The 24,842-nt window shown below is 39.0% G+C and overlaps 1 protein-coding gene across 16 annotated transcripts in view; it reads left to right on the plus strand.

Moving 5' to 3' along the window:
* The window catches only part of nfasca (neurofascin homolog (chicken) a), a 156,428-nt gene extending 131,766 nt beyond the window's left edge, over positions 1-24,662 (plus strand). For 8 of the 16 annotated variants that reach the window (XM_084349423.1, XM_084349424.1, XM_084349417.1 and 5 more), the window contains 5 exons: positions 3,806-3,955; positions 5,758-5,886; positions 6,807-6,842; positions 7,528-7,597; positions 18,650-24,662. In XM_084349423.1, the coding sequence (XP_084205549.1) occupies positions 3,806-3,955; positions 5,758-5,886; positions 6,807-6,842; positions 7,528-7,597; positions 18,650-18,878 (614 nt within the window). In that variant the 3' untranslated portion in view covers positions 18,879-24,662. Of the gene's footprint in view, positions 1-3,805; positions 3,956-5,757; positions 5,887-6,790; positions 6,843-7,527; positions 7,598-9,931; positions 10,760-13,236; positions 13,401-18,649 lie in introns of those variants that run through there. The other 8 variants (XM_084349427.1, XM_084349422.1, XM_084349419.1 and 5 more) reach the window with 6 other exon arrangements.
* The last annotated feature ends 180 nt before the right edge of the window (positions 24,663-24,842 follow it).

Raw genomic sequence — 24,842 nt, forward strand, 5'->3', positions numbered from 1 at the left:
AATGTTCAACTTTGCAGGAAAGCTGAGGTGCTTTGACAAAATTGTGAGGTGGTGCAGAATTCACAAGGATTGGTTGAATTTGTGTTTATTGTTGGGGGTCGCAACTTCCTGGAGGGACTGATTAATACAGCTTATAAAATTTGGTTAAAAATCCACATTTAGCAACTCTTTTAAGTTAAGTAATGAGGGTACTGTTCAGTTCATCTTTATTTATCGAAATGTACTTCTCTATTTATACTATGTTTTCCCTGCATCTCTAAATGAGAGTCAGTCCTGTTAGCAGCAGATTTTTTTTCATACAGACTTCAGTCACACCTCAATGGCAGTTTTGTTTACCCCAAATTCCTTTCTCAAAGGATTTGTTGAAGTGTGTCCTTGTCGTATTGATTCCCAAAACTACCCTAACAGAGAGCTGCAACAATGTGCAGACTAGACAAGCAAGGCTAGAGCATAAAGGGGAAAGGCATTAAAGAAAGGAAAGGAAAGGAAAGGAAAAAGTAACATGAGTAAAAAAAAATCTGGATTTTTTGACAAAAGGTTTTTAACTAAAACAGAAACTATGTATCTCTCAACAGAGATAACCTTCAACTGCAGCAGCAGCAGCTGCTCCACTGGCCTGTTCTTGTCTTTCAACTTTTTATTTGAGAATGTGATATTAACTGCTTATGACTGAAGTCTCAATTTTGAACTTCGTTAAAACATCAGAAGGTACAACATGCCACAATGCGTGTGTCTGTCTTTCTCTCTTATACTCTTTCTATCTCTCTTTGGTCTTTATATGTTGTAAAATGTTGATCATCATCATGTCAGTCTGAACTTCTTGTGCAGCGCACCACCACGATGGTTTCTGTCTAACATGCTGCCCGGCTTTGAATGGCTCTTGTTGGACCATCAATGTATATGGGCTGTTTTGTTTGCTTGCTGAATTGCTTATTGACTGTGTCACTTTTTTGGCCTTCCATGCTTCCATAAATACTTGCTTTTCTTTGGATTGGGTGTTGAGCACTCTTAAAGCCTGCTTTTATGAAACACATCATCCCTACTTTTCCAGAATCCCCAAACTGGTTGATATTGGATAGTCAGGTGCTTATAGGCTCTCTCTTACTGCTTCTACCAATTCAACATGTCTGTGATTGTAGATCAAAGATGGAAAGAAGGGAGGATGTATTTTTCATGTACTTGGGCAGTGGCTTTAATTATTAATGATATCTGAACGTGAATAGAGAGAGAAAAGGAGAGAGGGAGGGAGGAGAGGGGGATGATGAGACTGATCTAATGGTCTCCACCCCTCCCACCCATCCCCTGCTCTCCAAGGTCAAAACTGAAAGCTTTGACTCTAAGGAAGAGAGGCAGGGAGCCTCTGACACTCCCCAACTCCCATAATTACTCCTTCATCCCACCCTGTCATCCTGGCTGTGACTCAGGAGCCTCTGCATGTCTCTCAGAGGAGGGTTTAAGTCAAGAATGATGCTTCAGTAGCATAAGAAAAGAAAAGTGGAGATACTTAAAAATACTTAAAAGGAAACAAGACAATGAAAGAAAAGAATGAAAATGGAATTTACTTTCTGGGTGTGGGCATAAGAGCTATAATTTGTATATGTATATGCAGCTACATATCTATATGTCTGTCTTCAAACAACTTGCTTCATGCAGTAAAAGCGTGAGGATGAGCTGCTTAAATCTATTCCCACATGTAACCAAAGTTGTTTGACTCTCCCAGACTTAACCATCAGCCAGTCTTTTCACATGATGACCACATGAACATGATATGACCATCTTCTAGCACTTTCATATAAATCCTTTAATGATGGAGGAGCATAACATTCTAATATTTATACCCACAATGCACGATTTGCATTTCAATAGACACAGTTTATTCCTACTATAATTCAGGAAGTTTTGTAAAATTTAGTAAATAATCACAGTGGCCACAGCATTTATTGCTACAGCAGCTACAGAGAGAGCTGTTGTTTGAATAAATATTGCAGGCAGCCTTTATTACTAATTGTTAAATGAATACATTTCTGATATATTGTGGTAGATACCAACCACTCAACATTTGACCACTATCTTGATAAATTTAGGACAAAGTCAACAGTCATATTATACTTACCTTTTTGTGTCAAGCTGCCATAAATGAAACTGAACATTTGCTGTTCATATACCTGACATTCAAATCCTACCAGCGGCACAAAGGTTACAGTATATGTTTCCCTCCAGTTCCTAGTGTCTTTAACATGTCACTGCTGTTGACAGTGGTGGGTTTTACTGATATGAGTTTAAAACCAGTCAAAAGAATGTCTGAGTGGAGTGGAATTATTGATTAAAACCGTATCAATGCTTAAAAGTGATGAGTATGACATGATTGTGGAGCTGTGGAAATATACATCATGAGGAATTGATTATGTGAATAGTAGAGTACAGGTTCCACCCTTTTTCTGGGTTTTTGCCAGGCCTTTAATTGACACCCTTATGTTAATGGGATGCCAGCTGTTATTTAGAAAATTGATGTATTCTTCTTGCATATACATTTAGAGAAATGCATTTGCTAACCAGGAAATGTCGAGGAAATGGATTTCTTGAAACACGAAGTAGTGAAGTGGAACAGAGGTGGACTGTCAAATGAGTCAGCTCCCGCTTATATCAGGGTTTTTATCAGAATGTTTTTCTTCATTCATCATCATCAAACCCCAGAGTAATTAAACCAGAATATTTTAGCAATTTTAAAAACCAAACTGTATGTGCATGTTAAAAGGATGAGCAAATCCTTCAGGAAATACTGCAGATTATAAGTGACTGCGAAAACAAGTGCTATTCAGTATATTGTTGCAGTAGCTTGATCTGCAACAACTATATTACAGCAACATTCAGAATTGATCAACTAAATGTTTACAGTCTGAAAACCTGTAAACATAAAGATCATGATATAGTACTTGTAATATTAAATGTCAGCCTCGACCTTTACCAAAGCACTTCATTGATTGAGTGTGTAAAAAGGACTGGCATGTTTTCTCTTGTGTCTGCATTAGATGTTTTATTTAAGGACTGATGTTTAAAGCATGGCTATGGAATGAGCTCTGTTGGATGACATTACCTTGTGAAATGGTTGATAGCATGGTGCATGATGTCACCACTCTGTGCTGCCCTTCCTCTCACTGCAACCTCAGAGTCATGCTCATAGCTCGGCCATGTCATGACTAACAGAAAGACACAGGTTGTTGTTGCTGTTTTTTTTGTTTTGACCTCATGGAGATAAGTGTGGGCCTGTAAACAATTGAGAAAAACAATGCTTTGCCACCTTAGACCCTGAATTTACACAAGAACAAAGAAAACTTTGTATTTCAATTCTACCCATTGAAACGTGTTGCACAGTGGCCAATTCATGGAGCAGTTTAACTGTACGAGACTTTGATATCCACAATGTAGTGGTTTTGCCTGAAGGAAGACCCTCTAATTCTTCACTTCCCATTTATAGATTAGTTTTCTCTGGACAATTATGCCCTTGAGAGAAAATGTAGTCTCATAAAAAAAGGTATATAAGCCTGAATGTGTAAGCTGATATATTATGTAGAATGGCTAGTATTAAAGTCATGTGTATGCTTCTACGCTGAATCTTTATGATGGGGGTGGGCACTGCATTGTTATCAGTCTCAATTCACTTCAGTAACCCTGCTGTCACTCAGAGAACACAGTCTCCCTGCAAAGCATCGTGATGCCGTGACCTTTGCTAGAAAGCACAACCATTACTGTGGAACCAAGGCCACACCCCCTGGAGTGTGATTGGCCCCTTTTTTGTGTCTCCAAGGCAACAAGACGGTGAAAGTTGTACCAGTGAAACAACAGCCCCCCATTACAGTGGCGGATCTGATCGTAGGCGCCACATACAGTCTGAGGGTTTACTCCCATGAGCTCAACAGCGTCAGCAGCGAATCTGTCAGCTTTAAGACCAAACCAGGTGAGACCCCACCTGGCCAGGTGGAACCGGGGTTCCAGCCAGGTGGGCTGCTCTGGGTGCAAGTCTTTCAGTAGTAGTATCTACAGTAACTCAGTCAAAGCTTGGTGAGTTATTATGGTTTGCTTTTAATACCATGCATGTCATACAGTCAGGGTAAAACATTCACCCTTTCCTAATCGGATGCAATCAGACTTCAACTTGGTTGTGTTTATGAGCAGTATCTAATTTATGAGTTGTATTTTTCTGAGATGGAACTTTTATATTCAAACTTTCTGCTACTTTCTACACAACTGAATGTTCTCTTCACATGTTCTGACAAGTACATGCTTGATTGTTCACATGGCAAGAAAATGTACATCTCCAGTAGGTTCTTACTTGATTTGTTTGCATGGATATAGTAAGTATAATAATAAGTATGAGTGACACTCTCATGCAACTGCTCCTCAATTTAATTCAAATACTGTATATTGAAGATGATTATCTTGGTCTTTCTGTACAAAATGCCCATGAAAGGGTAGAAAATACAAAATGCAGAAGTGTAATGTTAACTTATACTGCTAAACTACTAAGTTGTAACATTAGACCAAAGCAAAACTCACTAACATTTACATAATGCTCAATGTCCATTTTGCCACTGTGCTTGAAAGACTTCAGGTTATATTTCTGTTCTGATCTCAATTAACATGAAAAATTTTAGTTTTTTTTGCCTTGTTACCTTGTTAAAAAAAAGGCAAACTAACTCAAACAATAGATATTAAAAAGCCCTGTGCTGCTACTACCCACCTAATGTTAGATATGATACGTTAACAAAATCAAATGCTTCTAATTATCTGACCAGGTTTGTTGTTAATTAGCTATGGAAGGTCAACAATGGTAAAACAACTGAGTGAGTACAAAACAAAACTAGAATGGCACTCAATAGAGCGCATACCTCCACTAAGGCCCCGGTACCCTGTAATTCAATTAAGTCAAATCCAATATCAAACTGCTTAACCGTGACTTAAGCTCACCAGATCTACTACTCATTTTAAGATACTGTTCAGTAGTTTCTGTGTATTCCTGCTGACTAACCAACCAACCAACAGATGGACACAGGAGAAAATATAAGCTCCTTGGCGGAGGTAATGATAGCCTATCAGAGCGTACAGTTATACATTTGTAAATGCAGAACAAGATTGAGCAGCCAGTGAGGACTTGGAGAATTATAGCGATACAAGCAGTAACATCAGAATTCCAAGTTACTGAATGACCAACAACAAGATTTGTGTTTTTTGTTGAAGCTTGGTAGCCAAAATCTCTCCAAAACATCAGATCTTTATCAGTGGGTATGCACATTTTTATTTTTAATCAAAATATATCTTTAAATGAGACAGTTTTGATTAACATCTGTATATTTTTAATTGAATATTAGAAATATTGCTGATATTATATGATTTCTGGCAGCTGTCAAAGAATTTGTCTTATTTTCGGGTTGTACTGAAATCTTTCTGCGTGTATGGGAAATAACAATTATTTTCACACTACAAACTCCATCTTCCTGATTAAAAATTCAAGCACTGTATAATAACACCTTTTTTGTTATAGATGGGATCCTTTGTACAGCATCATCCTAGATATGAGCTTGGGGGCAAATACTGAGATGTTGGTTCTGAGCTGTTGACTGCTGCTGAGCACTCTGGGATGAGAACAGATTGTCTGATATGTTAGCTGTGACTCACTGTAGTCCAGAAAAACACTCACTGTGTTCCCACTCTTCTCTCTCTTCTCCTCCCACCCTGTGTGTGCTCTGTGTGTGTCTCCAGCCTACATCGATCAGGTAGACATAGCCACTCAAGGCTGGTTCATTGGCTTGATGTGTGCCATTGCCCTTATCATACTGATCCTTCTCATCGTCTGCTTCATCAAGAGGAGTCGTGGGGGCAAATACCCAGGTAAGGCCTGACACTCCGGCTTTGATAGCTGTTAGAGAACCAATGGTAGCCACACAGAGCCGTCTGTCAAAGGTTGAGAGGCATTTGCTCTGATTGGAACAACATCAGTAGAGTGGCAATCAAGATGATGTCACTGAGATATTTCCCCCACAAAATTGACATTTAAAAGTTTTCTATTGAATGAAACTCAATGTTTCCTGAGAAACACACGAGTCTCATGGTATAACTTTCATGGTATACAGTAAATACTGCATTTCAATTTTTATTTCCAAAGAATGACTTTTTGTCAAATCTCTATATATACTAAAGTTCTAGCATAGACTGCTTTGTCACTGAAATCTAGAACAAAACATGTCACTGCATTTACTGATAAATCAGTGCAAAATCCCAAAGTGAATTGATTCAGTTTATTCTGTGTCTAAAAAGTTTGACAAAAGCTCAAACTGTCAGCTATAACTAATACGGCAACAGAAGTTCTCTGATTGGATGTTTCTCACCAAACTTAATAGGTTGTTCAGTAATACTTCATTTTACAGGTCTGCAAAATGAAGTGTTTTTTTGCAGGAAAGCAGGAAAATAGAAACTGCAGGCCATCACAGTGCTAAAGAGAACCAGTAACTGGCTCCTGTTTACCAGCTCAGAATGGTCTTACAGGAAATGACAAATAGGATGTTTGACAGATCACAGTGTAACCGTAAGCATTGTGGATTTTGTTCAATATTTTATACAATACAGTCAATCTATTTGTTACTCCCACACAATCACCAATATGCACTTAAAAACACAATTTACAACTTAATAAAATACAATTACAAGTCTATTTTTCTTCATGCATGAGTGATTGATGAAATACAGTATGTGATCATTTACTAGTTAGAAACTGAGTCATGTTAATGTTTTGTAGTTTCTATAATGTCTAGGTGGTGGTTGCATGACTGGTTTCGCAAAATATCTAGGTGGGTGCCTCACAGTGATTCTGTGAAAACTAAGAACTAACAGCTGCTGATGAACTAAGTCAAAGAAGGATTATAACACAACAGTGACACAGACAAAGACTAATGAGAGGAGTTCACAAGCATACGCTGAGGTTCTGTTTTCAGTACTTACCAAAGCACTGACAACCCTTACAAACCCAACCCAATGATACATGTCTGCAACTAAGACAGGCTTGTAGGTCTATTAAGAAATGGCACTGTGTTCCAAGTGCATACGGCACTACAGTATATATTGAGTATTAGGGCAGCAGCTAAGAAAACAGTGAAGGTTAGGGTTAAGTCAAAATGATTTTTTCTTTAAAGTTGTCACTCTGGACAAACATCTTGTATATATCCAGTGAGTGTACAGAAACTGCCAAAGCAGTGCACTGTGGACATTTGTCCACTTCATAGTATTAGTTTGTACGATACATATTGTATATTGTTGGGGGATAAGTATGGAATTGGAACACAGTGTTATTTAGCAGTTTAATAAGTGAAGGCTGAAGACAAAAATATGTAACTAAATTACCAGAAGACTAACAGACAGATTTTAAAACTAACTTCAGAAACTCCTCAACATGGATGGTTTTATGTATTAAATCTAACACCAATGGAGCTCCCAGCAAAATGCTTAAAAAATGTACTTTTGTTCTTGTCTCCTCAGTCCGTGACAAAAAAGATCTCCCCTTGGACCCAGTAGATCAGAAAGACCAGGATGGATCCTTTGATTACCAGTAAGTATAATCAAACAGACTGCTCTCTGCAAGCTCTGTGTGATTGCTGGCCTTTAAATTATCTGAAAATGTTAAGTGGTTTAGGGAATTTGTGGTAAATGGATTAGGTTATAAAACTGCTAAGTAGTGTCAATATGTCTTATCTTGTATATTTAATGAAGACTATGGTATTGGGTACTGTAGCAAAAGTGTAAGAACTGGCTGTAGTACAGGACATATTGAACTGGTGAAAGTTTTTGCCGGATTGTGACAAATAAAAACTATTAGTTCGGATGATGGTTGTAAATGGGGGTTTAATGAAAATGTTTTGTTAAAAGTGAAATAGTTTGGCTTGCTGTAACATTTAACATTAGTTCAACTTAGAACATTAATACATTGTCACATATCCTTAAAACAACCACATCACAACAACCTACTACAGGAAAGCTTTGAGCTCACATTGACAAAAAAATCTTGCATTGAATACTAAATTGGAAAGGTATTCATCTCTAGCTCTTTCTAGTTGTTGTAGCGGATACGAGATCCTTCAAACTATGGCAGAGAGACTTTGCTCAAAGACTGTCTGTTTAGAACGCCCTCTGCTATTGGTGCCGTGCAGCATTGTTGCCAGCAAGTTATGCAAGCACAGAGGTTTCATCCTTCAAATTCAGATCAGATGAGACAATGCTCCAAATATGAAGAGATTTTAGGGAGCAGAGGTGCCAGCCTTGATCAATAGTCCCACAGGTGTGCTTATAATTAGTAATTAATCATGGGGATCCATCCAACACTAATACGGATACTTTTGAAAACACATCTTTTTCTTTCCAAGGATCTGTTTTCTACTCCAGATCAAAGCTTGTCAAAAGGCTCTAGAATACATTTGAAAATGTTGTTGTTCCTCATTTAACAGATCTCTCAGTTACTGCTGTATGAATAAATATAAAGGTCTTAATGCAGCTGCTCAGGAATGTCTTACCCTTTGTCAGCAGGCAGCATTGATGACCAGGGAGAAAGATGCTGCTCTTAAAGAATCCCATTTGTAACTTACACACCTGTGGTCTCCATTCGACTTAATTTGACAGTACCTGCCTTGCGATTTACCCGTACTGTTTATAATGCAGCACAAATCATGGTTTAGTGATTAATAGCCACAGACAAAATAAGAAGACCAAACTTTTTGGGAGACAGGATCACAACGTTGGCAGAGGAGACTGAAGTCAGGCAACATGTGTGATACGTAAACGAAGACAAACAAAGTCAAACACGCAACTTGGTGATAAGAAGTCCATTTTATAAACGAGGCTCCTGCTGTCAGCTTACTGTTTAATACTCCTGGAGGTCTGACAACAAACAAGAAGCTGTGTCAATGATAGGACCAGTATGGTGTGATTGGCTGAAACAAACTGAAACAATAAAAAACGTATTACAAAGAAAGTTGAAGGCAACAGGAGAGGAATATAACCTGTTAAGACAAGTCGTATCTGCTAGAACCATCTATTAAACGTTATCCAACCAGCATTTTTAAACCTTGGTCCAGTAGATCACCTCAGTAAGTGTCTGATGTGACAAGATCGTGGAATCAATTCCTACGTACAGAGATCTTTTAGGTAAGTAATAAGATCCTTTTGTAACCAGAAACACAAATCTTGTTCAAAGAGAAGTCTTGCTCTAAAATCTCTTGAGGTAAGATTTTACAGTTGTTGCCTCATCTGTCAAAATCAGTTAAATAGTCAACAATAACTTCAGAAATAAATTCTTGCTGACAGTTCCTCTAGGTAAATTCCAAACTCCACACTCAAACTCTAACTCACGTTTCCACCAACAAATTGCCTCTCGCGAGATTTCAGATCCAAGACTTGTGTTTCTGATTACAAAAAGGATCTTATTATTTAACACAGGTCTCTGTCGGAATCATTTCCATAATGTTGTCAGACACTAACAACCTCAGCCTGTCAGTGACAAAACAAGCACTTTTAGTGGACACAACTTTAACTACATGTGAAAATATGGGTGAAGACAGCACTGTGTTCAACACTTGAGTCATCTTTTCATATCTATCTGATAAGTGTGGACATACAGTAGAAGAAAGCTTTGTAGCTCAAGCAGCTGGGGCACAAAGTCATCCTGCTGTCTAATGTTCAATCTGCCATTCGATCACCAACTTTGTCTTCAACCTCACATGAAGTAGACGCCTGCTGAGGTGTGCTGTGGACTAGAATAATATTAATAACATACTGTACCATATTGTATACAGGAGACCAAATTTCTGCCATGTGAGGATGTACTTTATATACTGTAGAATGTTTCTGTACAGTATGTGTTGGTAAGTGATGTGTCCTTTGCTCCTTCCAGGTCCCACTGATCTCCGTGGTTTCATTCTTCTTAATGAAGAATGTGTCTGTTGTTTTCTGTCCACTTTGACTAAAATAATGTTGAATTTAATCTGCTTTCTAAATCTTAGTACATGTTCTACTTGTGCTTTGTGAGAGTCGCACTAAACTTTAACTTTTAACTGTAGTCACTCCTACATTTATCCTATTGATCCTAGTCATGAAGGGACAACAGTGTAAATACCTGCAAATCAATCCTCCTATCTTTATAGTATTCAGACTATCTATGTTATACATATCCAGAGCATTCCAGGGAATTTGCATACACACTGTGTCTTATCATTATGTAGCTGTGTGTTGGTGTCAAATGCTTTAGTGTGAAATGACACACTTGATTGACACAGCATTCAAATTCAAAAGGTAGCTCTTTATGAGTGTGCAGGGTCATTTTAAAACATTTATTGCATTAATTATCACCTGAGTGGTGCTATGCTGTTGTGTTTAATCCATATCCGGCGTGTGAGATCCTGTTTGTTTTTTTAATCAGTAATGAGTCTAACATTAATACCCACCCCTCTCTAACAGTTAAGGTCATTGCTTTATTCTGTTTCTGACCCGGACTCTATCCCTGGTGCTAATCCCTCAAGTCCACTCAGCTCTGTGTGTGTTTGTGTTTGTGTTTGTGTGCATGCTAGGGTTTACATGCATGTATCATGTCGAGTGTGTCCTCCTTCCTTCTTCTACACTTCCTCTCTCTTGCTGTCTCCCCTGTTTCCTCACGTCTCGTCCCTCTCTTTCCCCCATGCTGAAATGGGTCATCTGTCCCTGACAGGAACGAAAACGAGAACAGGTACTTTGGATTCGGCACGGCATTTCTCTTGGCCTGTGCATGTCGGGGGGAGCTCATGTTCCCCTGAGCTGTGGAAGAGGGGGGTGGTTAAGGTGTAGCTTATTTGGGGAGACCAAACAGGACAATCTGCCTGATTAACACATCGCTGGCTCTTTGGTCAGTCTGCAAAGAGCACAGTTTTCACTCATGATGTCAGTAATATCAGCCCAACTGGCCTGCACTATTTTTGGAGAATATTTAAATAATGTGACAGACACAGGAGACATCATAGACACAGGCAGTGATTAAATATAAAAGCAGAGAGATGGACAGGATGCAGCTGAGCTTTGGTTCCTTGATGGGTGTCAAATTGCCAATCCAATAATCTGTCAACAACCTAACCTACAGACCTGTTCATTTGAAAACAAAGCCAGGGCTGCCTGTATGTATGTATGTATGTATGTATGTTTACTGCAACTGGACCCCCAAAAGACATTTTATTCACAGAGATGTGTGGCTTAGTCTCAAAACCAAATCCAGAAAAATAAAATCAGAAGACCAATGGTTGCCACCTTTTAGAACTTTAAAATCATGCTTTTAATCAAGAGGCTCACATCTGGCTTGGTAAATAAGAGAGCACTTCCTTAAAGTGAATAAGACAGTACAACAGGCACTGAACACCTCAAGACTCTGCAGCTCTCAGGTTTCACAATGCAATATGTTAAAAGAGCGTGATTTCTCTGTGGGAGCGAGATCAGAAGATTTATACCTGAGCTGGAGTCAGGAGGTATATAGCCTAGCTTAGCATAAAGACCTCATGATGCTCCAAGGAAACGCCAGTTTTACAGTGGACAAAGTAGTCAAGGTAGCAATACCTTAATTAATTTACTCTATTTTGTGGCTCGAAGCTGCTTTTTTATCAAGCTCAACATTGGAGCAACATTAACATAACATCAACTCCACTGATCTTAATGTGTGCGTTGGGTAATGATGGATTTGGAGCAGTCAGCACCCAGAAACCTTGTCTCCTACTACATCCTGTAAATAAAAGAGCACAGAAGCATCCGTCCCCATAACCACATCAGGCTGTTCACGGATCAGCTGTTCCAGCAGTACAAGGAAACGTAGTGATCCCAGAAAGTAGCCAGAGTGAGCAGTATCGGAGGTCTTGCACCTTTTTTGTTCCAGCTAAGGTACCAACATGGTTTTCACCCTTCTAGAAGTTAATTGCATTGTTTTTCCTTCACTGGCTGACATTTAAAAAGCATCCGCCCCCAGGTACATAGGGTGAGAGGTGTTGAGGGAAATCAATTTGTGTTGTAGTGAGGGGAAAGGGGGGCAGGACAATCTATGTCTGGCACAATTTGACACCCTTAAGGAACTTATTTAGGCAACAAACAACTGGAGAAGATTCGGAGGTCAGAAGACAGAACAAACTTTTCAAAGATCCAAACAAAAAAAAGTTAGGACCTTGGCTCTGTGAATCTTGAGAAGAAAATACTTCAAAGAAAACATTTCTTCTGTGCAGACCCTCTCCTGTTTTCTCCATCTTGTTTTGCATTCTGTCTTCTTTCAGGGGATCTTCAGTAGTTTTAGTGTGGAGGACAAGAATAAAACATTATCATCTCTTATGATGAAAACAGTCTTTCCTGCCATCCCGCATGAAAAACACATGGGATTTTATATCGTAGTAGTAAAGGATAAATCCAATTTATTACAACCTGGATCTTTATTTTTGTAGTTGGCCATCGGCACTGTAAAATTGAGATCATTTTGTCCGCAACTTTGACCCACTGTACTCACTGTAGTTGTGTGTACACCATTTTTCTGTGTATGTAATAAAGGATTGTAAGTGACATTTCAGATTAACTCTCTGTCAGTTTGCCCTCCAGAAAAACAGTTTAAATAATTTGGTTACACTGCTGGCTTGTTCACAACCCAACACTGTTGCCGGACAGGAATGTTGATATTGGATGTTTGGATGACGTAAATCATGAGGTGTGGAATCATCCAAGAAATCTGGGTTGTTTCAATCTGTCCCATTGTCTGGCTGCCTGTGTTTCTTGCTCGCGTTTCTTGCCCCCTCAAGTGAGACTAATGTGAAGACTAAAAGAAATGATGGCTAAAACTACAAAAACGAGACCCAAGTGGTAATAAGCTGAAATTAGATAGCCCCGACATGTGCTATGCTGCCTGTTTCTCATATAGACAATATCAGTTCAAAGCAGTTATTTATTTGATTCAAGGCTTAATTTTTTAAATGTCACTAGGAATATGGTAATTAATATGTATTTAGCTCCAGCCTTAGAAACGATATATAAATGCTAATGTTGATCCTCATCTCCTTGAACCCACAATGTTAGACACTCCCTTTTCTGTGTATGCAGCATGTCTGGTTATCCATTTGTCTCATGACTGTCTCTTTCTGTTCTACCCACCCCACTTTATGTCTGTGTCCTTTGTCTCTTTTGGGATTTATTTTCCTCATTGGTCCAAAGGTCTCTTCAAAGGTATGAAAGGAGAAGAGTCTCCTGTATCACGTCCTGAGTCCTCCTAATGCTGCTCTCTGAAAATCTCATCTTCTATTGCTTCTTCGCAGTGCATTTTAATAGATTAATGTCTGTTTGAGCCATTTCAATTTGCTTATGTCTTAATACATTTAGCCATCGTTGTAAAGCATTTCAAAACCTGGTTAATCAGATGTTAGATAATAACAAACCTGTTTAAAGTGAGAGAGTTGACTGACTCCATAGCCATATTAATCTGTGTCATTTTCATGAGATTTTGTTAATGCTGCAGCTGGGCAAGTTTACCTTTTGTTATGCCACAAAGGTTATCTGAAACACACTCCCATTATCTAGTTACTTCCCCACCTTTGTTCTTCTGCTAGAAAACATCACCTAATCAGATAATTGAATCATTCCCGACTCTGCCCGCTTTCATTCTGAAGACATTTTGAAGTCGCTGAAATAAAAGGCTCTCTCTTAAAACCCCCCGGCTCACTGGAGTCACTGGTGCAGTACGGTCAACAAGTGACAGCAAGCTTGGCTAAAGCGACTGAGGCAGGCACAGCCTGAGATGTGCACAAAAAGCTGTGCCTCTTGGACAGAATTATTTAATTAGCTGTTGGAGATTCAATCTTGAAACGTTTCAGTGGCACTGGTGCATAGAGAGATGTCCTTCTGATTCACTCCTGGCACACTCAGAGGACATCAACCATAGCGCCACTTTCTATCTGCCAGCTGCTGTACTGCTCACCTTACTGCACACCACATCAGATGTATTAATGAGATGAGGACAGCCCCATGTCAATTGCCATATAACAGGCCTTCTGGGCACTTCTGAGAACAACAATTTTCTTTTTTTATAACTACATACTGTATACTCTGCAAGTATTTTGGACAGTGACACATTTTGCTGTGTTGGCTCTGTACACAACACACTGGATATAAAATGAGACAATAACCATGAGGAGTGACTTTGAGCTTCAGATTGAACCCAGATTGATTTAAGGAAGAAGGCAAAAAAAAACATGAAATGTGAACTTTTGACCATCAGATCAAAACCACATTTGGAGGTGGTTTGAAATTAAATTCAAATCTACAGAGGCGTCTCAGGCCAGAAGGTCTGGAAGCCCATAGTGGATTTTGTGTCTTTTGTGATCCAACAAGGGAAATCTGGGAGCCCGTTTCATTCCTATGAAAGCTCAGTGGCAAATTATGTAAAAAAAAAAAAAAAAAGCTTCTGTCCTGGTTATAGAATTATCCAGATCTTCCTCCTTAATTGTGCAGCTCCTCTAGACTTTCCAAATGTTATCTGACCAAATTATGATATTTCATTTCTAATGGGGGTTTCATGGGGGCTGTTTTACAGTTGCTTCTTTCACAATGTAAGCTCATGGAAAAAAGTCTTTTTGGGCCCCAGTGCATCACATGGTTTGGCCACTATGTCAATTGGCTTCAAAGCCGGCGCTGTTCCTGGGGGATTGTTTGGAAAGGGAGATGATAGCTATCAGTTTGTAACGCTTCTGTGTTGGAAAAACACGTCACCACTTCAGCCTATGTCGTTACCATGCAGGTTTGTGTTTTCTAGACACAATCTCATGTCATCACTTTCAAATAATAGACCTAATTTGAGAAACAATTTTGATTTGCCTGCTGTCTGAAAATAGCCTTTGGTTACTTCAATGATCCATAGAAAAACGTAGGATCTTGTAAACACATCAGGGTTAAAAAAAAGAATTTTTGGAATGGCCAGCTCTATGCTTAAGGTTTATTTAAGTACAAAACCTAGTTGGAAAGTCAGGGAAAGATCGTAACCATGATGAAAAGACGATGATGCTCAAAGACTTTGTTCAACCAAACTTAAACAAACAATACAAAACATATTTTCACACCATGAAAGCTTATTTTAGTATGTCCACCACAAACTTCCTGCGATTCACCTCCATGAGGCTGATCTCCAAGGCAGTGCACGTAAAACTATGCGGTTCTAATTAGATCCCACCAGAAGTAAGTGGAAAAATACAGCATGCTTTTGCCATTTGTGTCAGCTGACTCTTTAACACACAGCCTGAACAGCCAAGACTAAATGGGGGTATTACTACCTCACTTAAACTGTGAAGACCTGATAGAAGGTGAAAAGCTTGCAGTAGCAGGCTGTCAGAGTGTCAGCGGGGAAGATATTTGATGTTTGGGGGTAAGACACCTGAAACAGCCATTGCCAATAAAGACAGCAAATATTAAATATAATGACTTGTCCAATGACCTTCTCTCTCCTGAAACTGGGTGATGTATTGCAAACTATATGCTAGCTAAGTCTCTTCCTAAACCTCATTATCATGGTTTAATGTAAAATGGTTGAAACCAACACAACAGAAAAAATGTCACTGACCTCACTCTTACAGACTGCACTGTATGGTCTAAAACGTCTTTCACTAATGATTCTCTCTCGCACTTCCCCCGTATATGCTCAGCTTCCACTCTCTTCATCTTTTGTGAAGCATCTTTTCATCTCCTCACCTTGTTACTTGTCAGCCTGTGTTCTGAAAGAGTCCATTGTTTCACTGTCTCTGCTTCACTCGCTGTGTCTTGCTCTGGTCTAAAAGATTTTTTTGTAAATAAATGCTGGACTTTGGTTTAAATTAGAGTTGAAGTTGCTGGAATTGAATTGTGATGGACTTTGATCATGCTGCATCTGCCACAGTCCATTTGTACTCTTGATCGTATGGTTTCTAAAATGTCTCGAGTGATTTGTGTGGTTCCCAAAATGTTTCAGCATGAAGCATGATTATTCTGAGGAGCTACAGTGTAGATTATGTCCTCTACTAGGGAATCCTAAGACAATATGTTTGATAACCTTAAAATGCAATGCACATGAGCAGAGAAGAGAAATCTCACAGAAAAATAACTCAGTTTTGCATCTTTTAAATGCCTTTCCTGCTGTTATGCTACCGGCTTGATCTGAGATAAGAAAGCTAATGCTAGTCTAGGTCTTTCTCCCTGTGCATGAAGTTGTCTTCCCCCTCAAATCAGAGTTAAGAGACATGCAGCCATGCTCTGAACTGAGATAAAGCACAGCTCCACAGATGAGGTGCAATGGAGTTTTCATGCTTAGATCTCATGTCAGAATATGGCCACCACTTAGCATGTGTATGCAAATGTCTTATTTGAATTTTTGAGGACAGTATTTATCTTTTTTAATCATGTCGCCTTCAAAATACTGTTTTTCCTTGATTGTTTTGCCAAATACATTTTGGAGGAAATGTAATTGCTGCCTGGAACATTTTACTGGCAGTGTTTTTTTCCAGTCCAGGAGAATAACGTTCGAATACTGCACAAAAGTCATAGGACCGAGGTTATTACAGATGTAGCAAGGATAGGACTATGACATTGGAAACATTGCAAGTCATGCATCCTTCATGATGCTACCCACTGAGTAGGCAATGTCCAAAACAGGTTGATATCATGTCCGTCGGGCCAGGCCATGATCTGGACGTCCATTGACAGCCAGAATTAGTTGATAAATGACGTTGAGAAAGACGTCCGGGTAGGCCATAATCTAGACATCCATTGACATCCAGAATTAGTTGAGAATAGACGTTCATACTGGCTATGATCTAGATGTCCATGGACAGCCAGAATTAGTCGACAAACGACATATAAACGTCTATACAACGTCCAGAAAAGACATACACTGTATAAAAAACTTTCATTCTGGCTCCCCAGAGGACGTCTTTTAGACGTCTAGGATGTCCATAAATGCCGTCTCAAAGACGTGATCCAGACCACTTTTAGCTCACTGGGTAGGTTCAGGCTTTGGTTAAGGCTCGGGAAGACGAATAAAACATGTTGACATTGATCATTTTAGAGACTCATTCAGTATCAACATTTAGTATCAAGAGTGAGCAGATAACTTCAATGTTGTGGTGATAAAGAACTAACTCCAGGCAGAATTACATTTTCTAAAAGACATATCAGTGCAAATGAGTTTTATAATGAATAGTGCTTTTAAAATACTGTTTAATGTTTGGCAAAATCTACTTTTAACTGTACATCAGCAAGAATCTTTGGTATAAAATGTAGCTATGCTTTAAAGGATAGGTTGGGATTTCTTCAAGTCTATTTTGATACAAAATTCACATATTTATGTTTAGAGAGTTGTTATCATTTCTGTCCGTACTGGTCATGATGTAATTTCACTGAAGCATGATGTGCGGCAAAATCTCTCCTTAAACTGAAGCTAATATGAGGATTCAGCAGGATCATCCCTGGACAGGGTTTACCACAATCGAAGTGAAGTTTTGCCTCGTAATACTCTTGTGTATATGCTTCAAACAGCCAGACTACCTTACTGTAAGCAATGGAATCCAATGTGACTCCGGGTGTTTATTCCTCCAGAAGGTCTGGCTCTGCACCCAACTTTCTTCTCCAGAGCGGGCTGGCTCTGAGCAGTACCTCTGGCCCCAGGCTCTGCCCAGGCCTCCCCACACAACTCTGCAGATTTATTTTGTTTGTTTTGACTGAGAGACACCTAGTGGCAGAGATTACATATTGTGCGTTTAAACATAAAACATGCAAGTTTTCACTCATATAAACAGATTACAGGTCTAATATCACAGACTGACTTATAATTAGAACAGGAACAATGTTTCCACCCAGTAAAATGAAATAATATTTAGTTATCATAAGTAATTTCCTTTTAGTGCCCTGTCAGTCTTGGTCGTACTAATCAGATGGGAAGGGAGCTGATTTATTCGAATATATCCTAGCTTCTAATTGGTGGAAAGCCCAAATGATCACCTGCTCTGATAAAAAAGTAGCCCAAATGGGTGAGTACTGTATATCCACTTGATTTCGCTAACCCAGACTGCTGAAGCCTCATATCACTTTGGCTAATTAATAATAATAACAACTAACAAACCAAATACCTAACAATAACTTAAGAATGCACATTTTCATAGAGTGTGGATTTTGTTCTCATCACTTAGTGTGTAGTTGCTCTACGAAGAAATCACTTCATGGCCATTATGGTCAGGAGGAATGAATGCAGACTACATCTATAACTCTTCTAAGTGAATTATAACATGTGAGTACTGCATTCATACAGAACTGAAAATATTCACACCTATCCTTTAAGGAAAATAAGGAAAAGAAATGAATCTTTAAAAAAGTCTTGTCAGACAAGGCCTGAGTGATGTGAATATTCAGTCACTTCAATGAGTTTTCAATAGAAAAGCTGAAAATATGGTATTAACGTCATTTCTTTACCTGCAATCCCCATAACCTTTCACTTTCCCCTTTTAACCCCTGTTGATGGGACAACAGAGTCCTGAACTGACCTGCTGACACTATGTAACAACCTCCTGCTCCCATTTTAACTGCTAACTATCCTCCTCATTTACTTTTGCAGCAGTGATGAGGACAACAAGCCTCTGCAGGGCAGTCAGACTTCACTGGACGGCAATGTGAAGGAAAGTGACGACAGTCTGGTGGACTACGGTGAAGGCGGTGATGGCCAGTTCAACGAGGACGGCTCTTTCATTGGCCAGTACACAGTGAAGAAGGATAAGGACGAGACAGAGGGCAACGAGAGCTCCGAGGCCACCTCGCCCGTTAACGCCATCTACTCACTGGCGTAGCGCTGTAGCAGCACATAGGGAACTCAGTGGCACCCTCTGATCTGAGGGTGTTACAACAAACCACAACACCATACACCAGACACGAACACACACACACATGAGTATATTAATATATGAAACACAATAAACACAGAACAAACACAGCAGGGCCTGTCTGGAAACTGTGTAGGCTTTCCTCTACAGATAAGAAACAGGGGAATACAGGAGTGGAATTAGACCACAAGCCTTTATTTTATGTTTCCAGCTCTGAGAAATTGGCCCCTTGGAGGTGACGTTTGGACAAAGTGGACAGTGCTCGTAACCCTCTGCGCTCTGCCTGCCCGTTACCCACACAGACTTGAAGTGGGCCTTCGGGGCAACTTTCAGCACTTGGAGGCATCAACAAGCGTTCTTTAGAGATTTTTCTTTGATTTGTTTCTGCTCCGAACATTTTCAGTGTCCATGCTCTCTTCCTGATACGCCCGTCTTACCTCTGTGTAGCATACCAGTAAAGTACACACAAGAGGTTCCTTACACACACACTGGCCCCGTCCTGTAACATATCAGCTATTAACCATCAAACTTAACAGGATGCCGGCAGATATGTTTATCATATTGATATTTACGCAATGAAAGATTTTAGTTTTTCCACAGCTGGTAGATGAGTCATTGAATATTAATGAGTGCTGTATACAGTCATGGCACACATTTTAGTGCCCTGCAAAACTATGCACTATCACCTCCTCCATACCATTTTTGGGTTGAATCTGGTTAGTAAAAGTACACATTTTGCGTTCTTTTTTTACCACTCGCAGGCTAAAAAAATCACGTGCTTTTATTCACTTTGCCTTGTACGATGTGGTAGACATGTTTTTCTTACCTCTAATCCAATGTTGTAGTGCAGATGTTCAAAATGGCCGCCACAAGAGAAGCTAATTCTGCCACAAGCAGTAAGCTCTGCAGCAGTATGTTGTTAATGAATCCCATTTTTGAAAAGATGATAAATATTATTTACCTTAGCATGGTAGTTACTTAGTGCAAGAGAAATGGGAAGGCAACAGAGGGGAAAGTTAGTTTTGCTTGAGAACACAAGTAGCTCACAAACCAGTAAATTCCCCTAGTTAGCATGCAGGCTAATGCTGCATTCATGTCAAATGGGAACAACTGTTGGATGACAGTTCAAATGTTAACAGTTGTACTTCTTTGTAGCTGTGAAGCTTCCATGATACTTTTCTCTTATTTGTTACACATATGAATTCTGAAAGTATATTTCATACCAAACGAAACATTGCAACGTCAATCTACCATAGTGATCAGATAATGACTTATGATGGGAAACATGATTTAAAAAAAATTATATATACTGTTTATGTCAACAACTTCCCATCATGCATTTTCTTAGTTGTGACCGCGGATGGGGAAGTTTGCGGTCCCGGCCTCAATGTTCCCAACTAGAATGACACTCAGTAGAGTGCATACCTCTGCCAAGGCCCAACAGTCTTTATTTCAATCAAGCCTAATTCAATGTCAAATAAAACTTATTCAAATCTGCTAGATCTGGATTTGTATTTGGATCCACATCAACTTATACTCACTCATAGATATCAGTCACCTAAATACACATGATTTTTTTCATCAAGATCCATGCATTATTCCCCGAGAATGTTGAAAAACTATCTCACAATGTTAGAAAAAGTGAGAATAAATTCCTGGATCTGTCCCTTTATCTGGATCAAAGTTAAAGGGGTCTATTCTGGGCTGAGACACATCCTCCATCCAAGTTTCATGAAAATCTGTTCAGTAGTTTTTGTGTAGTCCCGTTGACAACCAACCAAACAAGCAACAAACCAACCACGGACACGGGTGAAAACATAACCTCCTTGGCAGAGGTAATTAGTTTTCAGCTCCTGTAAGCTGAGGTGTATAATGTTTTCAAATTTGAAGCTAAAATCTACGTTCTCTCCTGTGGGACATGAATGCAGCATGAGAGGCTGGGATCTTTGAGGTGTGTTCAGACTTTGCCTTGCTTTTTTCATATAAAATTTCCCCACTGGATTTGTCTGTGTCTATTCGCCTTAAACAGCCAGTGTACAGACTTTAGCTGTCAGCTAGCTAGTAACATGCGCACCAACCTCTATCAGACCTCTCTCTTTTGTTTCATATATCCTAATTGGAGTCAGAAAGCCCCAGATTAGGCACAAACTTGAGTTGAAACATTTTCAATTTACATGGACAATTCTTCTCTTCAATTCATTTTTTTGTCCTCTCATGTCTTTGCATTGACTTTATATGCAATCGCACAGCTTCTAAAATACTCCATGTTTAGTCTGAACCCACCCTGAGAGAGGGATCTACACCTTTTTCCCTTCCTCCCCTTTTTCTAAACTCAATCAATTTGTTAATCATGAAAAAAAGACTAGGGCCGCGTAGAATACTTGAATTAAATGACACGATTACAGCATGAAATAATTTACATTCAATTCACAGCCACCTTTGAAATGAAACGCATCAGCTTACTTTTTAGTTTTTTGCAGAGGACGAAAGAAAAAAGAAAACTGAGTAACGGAAGTAGTTCAGTCAGTTTAGTACTTACGCTCAGTATCTCACTGGTCCTATAACTACGTTTACCATGCTGTTAGCAGACACTGACACTCAATGATTTACTGTGTTTTCTTTATTTTATACTAAATGTTCACTGAGTGCTCATTGTCTCACCACATAATTTCATACTATAGTTACCTGCTACTCAACAGCACTATTAAACCCTAAATCAAATAGATCCTCACTGCAGTTAGCCACTGGAGTTAACATTGTATTTCAAATATTTATTTTATATTTCTATTTATTACATTTTATGTGGATAGTATTAATATATTAGTCCTTAATTTAATAATTGTTATGTACACATTTTTGATCAACTTATTTTGTTGTTTCACACCAGTTATAGCCAAATTAAAAATGTCTCCAGAATCAGTTATTGTTCATCATGAGAGGCATTACACACAACAGTATGTTCAAGATATTTTTGTAGCAGCTGGCTTTTCTGCTGTCAACAAAACAACACAAACATCTCTCATCGTACATGAAGGTCATGTATCTGTCCGTTGTGCTGCTCTTCTCGTACTCATGTTGTATTACTGTTACTCTGTGTTGTTATTCAGATTTATGTAACATAACGTTTCCATCAGACAGAAAATTAATATTGTTGCTTATTATTTATTTGACATATATTCTGTACATGTAGGTCCTGAAAAAAATCTCTTATCTTTGTAAATATTTAAAAGTGGATTCCCCAGAAAAATGCTTTATCCGAAAAGGAAACGAAAAGTCACAAATCTGTATCCACCAAGCTAATGCGACAGGTGCATCTTTAGTCTGTCATGCACCTTTGTTATGTAGCTTTGACTAACATTTGCACTCTAAATAAGTAACAAGAATCATCCTTCACTCTATGTTGCCCTTTGCTTCTACATTGTGAAATCTGGTACTGACTGTGGCAACACTATCAGTCACATGTTTAATGATGGTTTGGATTCTATATTGTGAAAGAGGAATATGATTGATTCTTAATTATGTAAATAAGATGTAAGTGCTCCTGCAATATACCGTTTGTAGCATTGTCGCACACAAGCTGCTAGTAGGCCTAAAAAAACATGCATTTGCTGAGAAACTCCCCTCCTTTAAACTGTTCTACATGAGTCATCTCTCTGAAACTGCGTATACTCCTTCTTCCCATCATGCCTTTCAACTAACATGCCTGTTGTTGCATAGCTAGTCCCATTTCAGAGGTCTGCTTCTCCTGTCAAGCCTCACACAGACCAAAACTAAACCTCAAATTATTCTCTCCGTGTCTGTGTAACCATCAGGGTAACTTCATCCACACATGGCTGTGAGAGTCTGCACATGTGGGATTTGTCCACCATTTTCCGAATGTCATGTTATGACAAGTGTGTCTATATTGCACACTGCTGTCCATGTCCAAATTCCAATCAAGTTCAAATCAAAGCTTTGTCACTGTAGGACCTTAACAGCTCAGAGCTTCCCATAACCTGAACTTTTAAGAACCTTGTGAAATTTGGTTCCTGGGGCCGGATGTATAAACAATGTGTACACACCAAAACTATTTATAAAGGGAGAATGTGCATATCCCACGCATACTTCAGATGGGTGAAAGGATGAGCTGGACATTAATTATAACATGAGAGATGTAGAGTAAAATACTGCTTGTTTTGGTTGTTCGCCAATTTCACTGGTTATGATATTATTTGTCAGTCTACACAGCATTCAGTAAAATGTCACTCATTTATAAATATAATTTTAAATTATTAGTGAGTGATGAATTGTGTCCACAATGAATGAGATTTATTAAACAGAACCAGGCATACGCACAGCTTTATAAATCTGACAAAAAGAATGCGTATTCTTATTTCTGTCTTATTTCCGCATACACACAGTTGTAGTCTTGAATCTACACAGAGTTTTATACATCCTGGTGCCCTTTTTTACTTTACTTTATGTATCGTCAATAAACAACGGATAGAAGTGGTTAATACCATGGATTTACTCAAGTATGATCATTTTAATACATGGTGGACAACTGACAGTCTAGCAGATAAAAAGACAAATCTGTTCATTATTCAGCTATCATTTCTCTGTAATTAACAATAAATTGGCTTTCGCTTAAGTCAGATATATCTGATATGATTACAAGTTGAACAGGATCGCCTATATGCACCATTAAACATGTGACTGGCCCACAATGCGTTGACCCAACTTGGCAGAAGCCCTTGAATTGGGACTGACCTTGGCAATGACATTTCCAATCTGCAGGTTTTTGAGGAAAAGGGCCCTAAAATGGAACATAGCATATGTCTGGGTGACAGGCGGCCATTTTGAAAACAGTTGTGGCCTGATATGTATCTCTTTTCCAAAAACTCATGTTCCCTTATGTCTGAAACTCAAAGCAATATCCTCTGAGTTTTAATCAGTTGGGTGTTTTTTTCTGATGCCATTGTTTTACAGTATTGTTCAGTCCAACTTTGGAGCGACCACAGGGGGTTGTTTGTTTGAGCACTGGGCACAGACATCTTGACGCAACAGGAAGCCCGTGGTGAAATAGAAGAAAACAGGGGGAAAAAGCATGCAGAGATAAAAATTTGTTCGGAGCATAGGATGGAACTTTCTCACTGGACTCATTGGAAGTGTTTTCTTCAAAATCCAGCCTGGAAACCTGCACCTCCTCTTCCCACTGGCCTTTCTCTTTTCCCCTGAGTGGATCAAAGTGGGGAAATGTTGTAGACTGGCTAACAAAGAAAAGAGAATTATGCATATTTGCTGATACACAGTGCTTTTTTTCTTGTCCTTTTGTTTGTGCACGTTGTTTTGAGGTGCGTGCGGAGCAAAGCGTCTCTTTTTACTGTCCGCATCGCCTCAGCTTACCTTTCACGGGGAAAAAGAAAATGTCAATGTGCAGTTTGACAGCTTTGTACTTTTCTTCATTTCAAAATGCAGCAAAGTCCAGAATTTACTGGTGCACATACGAGATTTGCCACTGGATTTTTTTAATGATTGATCACATGCTGTTTGGCTTTTTTTAAGAATTCTCATGTTAGCATCTTCTCGTTTTTACCATGTGTAACAGAGCAGCTCGTCCAAGTCTTGCTTCGACACGCAAAATAACAGCTTTTGTAAGGTACATACTCAACAGAAAATGGCATAAATATATTCACCATGTATGCGTGTATGAGATGTTGCAACTTCTGCTAGCGACGCCTTCTTTATAGTAAAGCTATCTCCTTTTCTCTACCTCCTAACGACTGGTCTCTGTTCATCTCTAAGTGTTTGTCATGTTTTCAAAGCAGCTAGAATATTTTATTGTAGTTTTGTCATGACTGTAGGAAGATAATGAGACAATGTAACAGAGGTGTGGAGGTTCTCCCCCAAAACATTTTTAACAGGTGTCATTTTCTGGTGGCTTTTAACAGG

Source organism: Pagrus pagrus, assembly GCF_965226575.1.
Source record: "Pagrus pagrus genome assembly, chromosome: 3".
Taxonomy (NCBI): Eukaryota; Metazoa; Chordata; class Actinopteri; order Spariformes; family Sparidae; genus Pagrus; species Pagrus pagrus.